We start from the raw sequence: 6,911 nt of genomic DNA, 5'->3' as shown, positions 1-6,911 counted from the left end.
GGAGTAATTCTGAAGTCTTAAACTTTTCTCAAAGTAATTTGTTCTGCCACATTGAAGAATATGTTAGTGACAGCAACTATTCTGTCCACTTGTTCTCTGTAAATCACTTTTGTGAGGATCTTTATCTGGGAAGAATCACTAATGTAGTATCTCTTAGATTTGCTACCATAAGGAACTTAAGGTTATTAGGTAACTTGTTCTAAGGAAAAATATACAAGGACTATCTGTAAGGCTTAAAGAGGTTTGTGCTTTTTCTAATATATTGTAAAGTTTGGGCTTTACATAGACAAACTAGCATAGGGGCCAGTGCAACTGCTTATATTAAAAAGAACAAATTTCAATCCTTTATTTTGCCTTTTTTTAATTCAGTATGTTTTATTAGATTTTGTTTAATTAAAAGAGTGATACATGCTCATTATAACAAATCAAATGTAAGATACTTAAAGCAAATGTTAGTCATCTTTTTTTCCTCCTTCCGATGATATCCAATGTGATCAGGATGGAGTCATTTTATCCCTTTGTCTGTGCTTAGAGACATGAAAACTTTATGTAAGTATGTTATCCCAGTTGGGAGATACTACATGTCTTATTTAGCACCTTATTTTTTCACAAAAGAAATCATAGATTTCAATTAAGAAATCATTGAATCCCTAAATCAATGAATATTGATCTATATCCTTGTTTGTAACAGTTATATAATAATAAGTAGATGGATGTATGAATAATTTATGCCATACATAAATTATTTACTATTTGTCTTTCCTTGAATGCAAGTTTTCCTGACTCTGCTCCTAGATGCTAACTAACCATGTCCCGTTCCAAGCAACTCAGGGCTCTAAGACACTCGGGCCTGCTTGTATTTCCAAGTGGCCTCACATCCAAAATGGTAGGGTTCAATATGGTGATATCCACCTCTGTATGAGAGTGTTCCTTTCCATTTTTCCCCTTTGCTTAAGCAAAGGAAGCAGATAGAGGAGAGTCTGAGCCTTTGATCCTCCATAACTGCTCACTTTTAAGCAAAATGAGGGCATCCCTGGTGGCTCAGTTGGTAAAGAATCTGCCTGCAATGCAGAACTGGGTTTGATCCCTGGGTTGGAAAGATCCCCTGGAGAGGGAACAGCTACCCATTCCAGTATTCTGGCCTGAAGAATTCCATGGACTATATAGTCCATGTGGTCACAAGTAGTCAGACATGACTGAGTGACTTTCACTTCACTTGTCTTTCCTTGAGTATTCATATTTGAATGAGGCAAAGTTATCAGGGGAGAAAGATGTAATGAAATACATTGGTGGCTGTTTTTCAGTAGCAAGATAAGATAGGCTGACATGGTAATAGGTGGAGAATGAAGATTACAGCTAAAAAAAATGCATCCATTAAGTAATGCAGCATATATCTATGGCTGATTCATATCAATGTATGACAAAACCCACTGAAAAAATAAATAAATAAAAAAATTTAAAAAATAAAAAAAAAGTAATGCAGCATATAAAATGTATTTGATTAGTAGTTTTTCAAATTTATAGCAGTGTGTTCATATAACATGGAAAATAATTGTTATGGTATTTGGTAGAAATAAATACATAAAACTTAAAGACTGAACAAAACATGACTTGATATGACATATGAAGATGCATAAACACCAGAAACAAACTGTAATCTGACATAATGAGGTTTATTGACTCACTGCAAAGAGGAAGACAGCATATCAGAAGAACCAGAGGGCATTTCCCTAAGAAAATAATAAAGTCATTATAGATTCTGGGTAAAGTTGAGACATAACTAAAATTTAAATAAATCCATTTTTTACAGTTTTATCAAGGTACAGTTGCTATACAAAGACTGCACATATTTAATGTTTACAGTTTTACAACATCGTGTTTTATGCCTAAGAAGGTAAATCTCATGTTGTATTCTTATAACAAAATGAACAAATAAACATACACAAAAGACACAAAGAAACTTTTGGAGGTGACAGGCATGTCTATTACCCTGACTGTGGTGATAGTGTCACTGGTGTATGATATATATCCAAACTCATCAAATAAAGTCATATTTTAATAGGCAAAAGCAAGTACTCATACAGATTCTGATTCAGTAGGAAGACTAGAGCCCAAGATTCCACATTTCTTATGAGTTCCCCAATGGTGCTGAGGTTACAGGATTAGAAACCGCACTTTTGGTAGAAAAGTTTTTAAGATATAAATTTCCACTGTAAAAGAGCTCTTGGCTGAATTGGTAGTATTTTTAAAGTGTTTATCAGAAACATTCTAGAAAATGATGCAATTTCATTTTCCTCCTCTGGAAGTCTCTATTTATTACTCTATCAGATTCTTCCTTTTTCAAATAATTGTCACAAAAATCCCAGGGAACAGAAACATAGCCTCCTGTAGAAAATCCTTTGTATATTTAACAAGATCATTTTAGGAAAATTAGGAGGTATAGTATACAGTGAGTATCTGATTATGAATTTGTTATAGCAGATTATTTTTTTACTAAAATCACAGTTCTAATCCATGGCCATGTTCTGTCATTTGTAAGAATCACTGATCTCTCCCATTCTGGACCTTAACTTTTTGATATGAGAGCTAAATGAATACCAGCTGAGCCAAGACTTTCTAATTTCCTGCACCCTACTTCTGCCACCACACCCCAGCTCTTTTAGTTTTCTCATTATTTGTTATGATTTCATTTTAGGGAGCAGTGTGCAATGACATCGGAGAAGGCAATGGCACCCCACTCCAGTACTCTTGCCTGGAAAATCCCATGGATGGAGGAGCCTTGTAGGTTGCAGTCCATGGGGTCACGAAGAGTCAGACATGGCTGAGCGACTTAACTTTCACTTTTCACTTTTATGCATTAGCGAAGAAAATGGCAACCCACTCCAGTGTTCTTGCCTGGAGAATCCCAGGGATGGGGTCTCACAGAGTCGGACACGACTGAAGTGACTTAACAGCAGCAATAGCAGTGCAATGACATGGCAGTCTACCTATAACAAAAGGAAAAAATAGGAGAACCTATGTTTTTATAAACTTACTGTGACTGTTTTAGAAGTATTTCTTACCCAAGCTGGATTATACCTTTTAGGCTTTATAATAAAGTCAGGTCAACTCCTAAAAGGTCATTATTTCTCATTGTCTCTTCAGGCCACCAGACTGACAACAGCCCCAGGGACTGCTTAATTCATAGATGACAGGTTTTTTAGTCCTTGGAAGCTGGATTTCTAGATTCTATGGAATAATGGCTCTATTGATCCCTCCTAAGAGATTATAGAATTATTTAACTGATTGTCCTCTTTGTCCCTGCACAGATATCTAAGTGACTCTTGTGTTCCTTCTTTTGAAAACATAACTAAATTCTTTAGAAGGGAATCTGTGTTAATTTACATTTGAACTCAGAATCAGTGGTAAACAGACAGTTTCACATTCACCTCTTTAGATTTAAAAGATTCAAAATAAATTGGCTTCTAGCCCAAAGGCAGTGAATTCTACATATAAAATGTAACAACTAAGTCTGCATATAAAAATAACAAGTGTTATATAAAATATAGCAATTTAAATTAGATTCTGTAAAAGTTAAATCCAAAGTCATATTTTGTTATATGCCCTCTTTACATTCTAGATCTACACTGTTTAATGCAGTAGCCACTGCATTGTCCAATGTAATGGCCTTTTAACATTTACATGTATATAAAACACAATAAAATGGGGCTTCTCCAATGGCTCAGCAGGTAAAGACCCACCTGCAACCCAGGAGACACAAGAAACATGAATTCAATCCGTGGGTCAGGAAGATTTCCTGGAGCAGGGAATGGCAACACAATTCCAGTATTCTTGACTGGAGAATTCCATGGACTGAGGAGCCCAGTGGGCTACAGTCCTAAGGGTTGCACAGTCAGACACAACTAAGCGATTAAGCACATTAACCACAATAAAACAGAGTTGAAAATGTAGTTGCACAGTTGTACTACCTACATTTCAAGTGTTCAGTAGCCATATGCAGCAAGCAATCTACGTTGGTACTTACTACTCTATTTTAGAGAACATCTTTATCATTTTAGAAAAATTATTGTTGTTGTTCAGTCACCAAGTCATGTCTGGCCCTTCACTGCCCTATAAACTGTAGTATGCCAGACTTCCCTGTCCTTTGCCATCTCCCAGAGTTGGCCCAAGTTCATGTCCATTTTATCGGTGACGTCATCCAACCATCTCATCCTCTGTTGCCCTCTTCTCCTCCTGCCTTCAGTCTTTTCCAGCATCAGGGTATTTTCCAATGAGTCAACAGCTTGAAGCAGGTAGTCAAATTATTGGAGCTTCAGCATCAGTCCTTCCAAAGAGTATTCAGGGTTGATTTCCTTCAAGGTTGATTGGTTTGATCCCCTTGCATGCCAAGGGTCTCTCAAGAGTCTTCTCCAGCATCACAGTCTGAAAGTATCAATTCTTTGGCACTCTGCCTTCTTTATGGTCCAGTTCTCACAACCGTACATGGCTACCGGAAAGACCATAGCCTTGACTATACGGATCTTTGTTGGCAAAGTGATGTCCTTGCTTTTCAACACACTGTCTACATTTGTCATAGCTTTCCTGCCAAGAAGCAATCATCTTCTAATTTCATGGTGTCTAATTTCATGGTGTCTTCTAATTACTGCTGTCACCATCTGCAGTAATTTTAGACCCCAAGAAAAGAAAATCTGTCACTGCTTCCATCTCCTCCCCCTCTATTCACTATGAAAAACACTAGTGGACAAATCTGGCCCAGACAATCATCACAAAATTTCTGTCAGTTGGGTATCTTCCCCATTTTAAAGATTAAGTAACTGAATCTCAGATAATCGAAAATGCTTCAAGTTACCCACTTTTGAAACTAAAAGACCAAGTATTTAAATCTTACTTTGTTTCTGTGCAAAAAAACTGCTCAAAAAGCTATTCTGGGCATGTTAAATAGGTTTATACATTTTTTAATACGGTCACAATTATGGCATTACCTATGTCTGTCTTGTTTACACAAATTTAGAAGGAATCCATGGAATGCTTCAGATAGAATCTCCCACCTCCATCCCTAAAAACAGCTGACTTCCAAGACATGGGCTAGAATGGGACTTGTTTGAGGTGATTCTCTACATTTAAAGTGTGTTTTAAAATCAAGGATCATGGGTTCAGGGCTAAAGTCTTAATTCCAACAAAGTGTATTTTTGTATTGATATTAGCTTGTTTATTTTTATAACTGCTATTTTGTTTTTTGAACACTGGAATAGCTCAGCATATTTTTAGAGAAAAGAGTCTGAGGATTCTGCTACGAATCTGTTGGATCTTGACACTGTAGATGATAGGGTTCATCAAAGGTGGAAAAAGGATGTAGATGTTGCCCATAAGGACGTGGACTACTGGGGAGAGATGCTTGCCAAATCGGTGCACCATTGTAAGGCTAATGATAGGAATGTAGAATACCAGGACAGCACAAATGTGGGAGATGCATGTCTGAAATGACTTACGCTGTTCCTCCCGAGAAGCGATTGCCAGCACTGACTTAAGAATCAGGACATAGGAGAAGAGGATAAGTACAGCATCCAACAATAGTGTGCAAATAACCAGCATCAGGGCATAGTAGCTGTTGAATCGAACGTCTGAGCAGGCTAGGCGGAGAAGGTCTTGGTGCAGGCAGAATGAGTGAGAGAGGATGTGGGGACGGCAGTAGCAGAAGTATTTCAAACGGATGATAGGGGGTGTAATAAAGAAGAAACTCCTACCTAAAATGGTGAGCCTGATTTTGGTAATTCTGGAATTAGTTAGGATGGAGGAATAATGCAATGGATTGCAAATTGCAATGTACCGGTCAAAGGCCATAGTCAGGAGAACAGAGGATTCCATGAAGGACAGACCGTGGATGAAATAGGCCTGGGTAATGCAGGAATCCAGGCTGATCTCTTGAATCAACCCCAACAGGATCCCCTGCACTGTGTTCACTGTGGACAGTCCCATGCACAAATCAGTGATGGCCAGCATGGCCAGGAAGTAGAACATGGGTTGGTGCAGGCTAGGTTCTGTCCAGATTACATAGAGCACCAGGCAGTTACCCAAAAGAACAACAGCATAAATGGTGGAGAAGGGAACAGAGATCCAAGGATATTGCTGCTCCAGACCAGAAAATCCAGTAAGAAGGAAGGAGGAGGAGTTCATGTTAGGGCTTACTAAAGCTATCATTCTGGATCTGAGATAATTTTTTTAGGCAGCAAGAAAGTATTTTTCAAAGAGAATGCTCTGATTTCAGATGAGGTAGAATTTCTAAGTCAACAAAATTATGCTAAAAGTTAACTAACTTTACATAATGTAGTCAAGCAACTCTGTCCTTTAGAGGCATATTATCTGTTGGCTGGAAGAGAATGGTGCTCTCCTAATGTCATTTAAGTGTCATTATCCATCCACTGGCAGAGATACCTTAGAAGACACCTGTAATGATGAACAGACTGGAGCAGGAAACTAATTTTTGGGAAGGATATGTTGCCTGGGACATTTTCCCAGGGATGCTGGTGAGATGGTGTACCTATAAAATTGAGAGAGAAGATTCTCAAAAGAATGCTTAGTTTCCTCCTTCCAACTCATAAAGCATTTAGAATGAAGAGCACTATTTGACCTTTAAGTTTCCAAAATCCATTTAAGTAGTCACTCTGCACCCATACTTTTCCATCTGTGTTGTTTCCAAGCATATTTTCCTCCAAACAGTACTTAGTGAAAATGTTCCTGTTTTCTCCCACTGACATAGCCAGCAATTAGTTTTTCAACCTTAGTGATAAGCCAAGAGGAATATTTATGCATGAGACCTGTGGCAAGTGATTTCCCATGAGAGCTCTTACCCTCTGGGATGTTCAACCCATGAGTGCTCCTGTGACTTGGAGACTCAGGTTGAAGACACTTTG

At 38.0% G+C, this 6,911-nt stretch overlaps 1 protein-coding gene across 1 annotated transcript; it reads right to left on the bottom strand.

Annotated features, from left to right (window-relative positions):
• Positions 1–5,253: 5,253 nt before the first annotated feature.
• Positions 5,254–6,207, bottom strand: LOC122699359 (olfactory receptor 51V1). Its single transcript, XM_043911230.1, has one exon. It carries the CDS (start codon positions 6,196–6,198, stop codon positions 5,254–5,256), a length of 945 nt encoding a protein of 314 aa, XP_043767165.1. The 5' UTR covers positions 6,199–6,207.
• Positions 6,208–6,911: the final 704 nt, after the last annotated feature.

This window comes from Cervus elaphus, chromosome 1, assembly GCF_910594005.1.
Source record: "Cervus elaphus chromosome 1, mCerEla1.1, whole genome shotgun sequence".
Lineage (NCBI taxonomy): Eukaryota > Metazoa > Chordata > Mammalia > Artiodactyla > Cervidae > Cervus > Cervus elaphus.
Note: the sequence above shows the minus strand (reverse complement) of the source record. Positions and strands in the feature narration are given on the sequence as shown.

Coding starts and splice junctions, on each gene's coding strand:
- LOC122699359 (XM_043911230.1), bottom strand. CDS start 6,198: ATGATAGCTTTAGTAAGCCCTAACATGAACTCCTCCTCCTTCCTTCTT.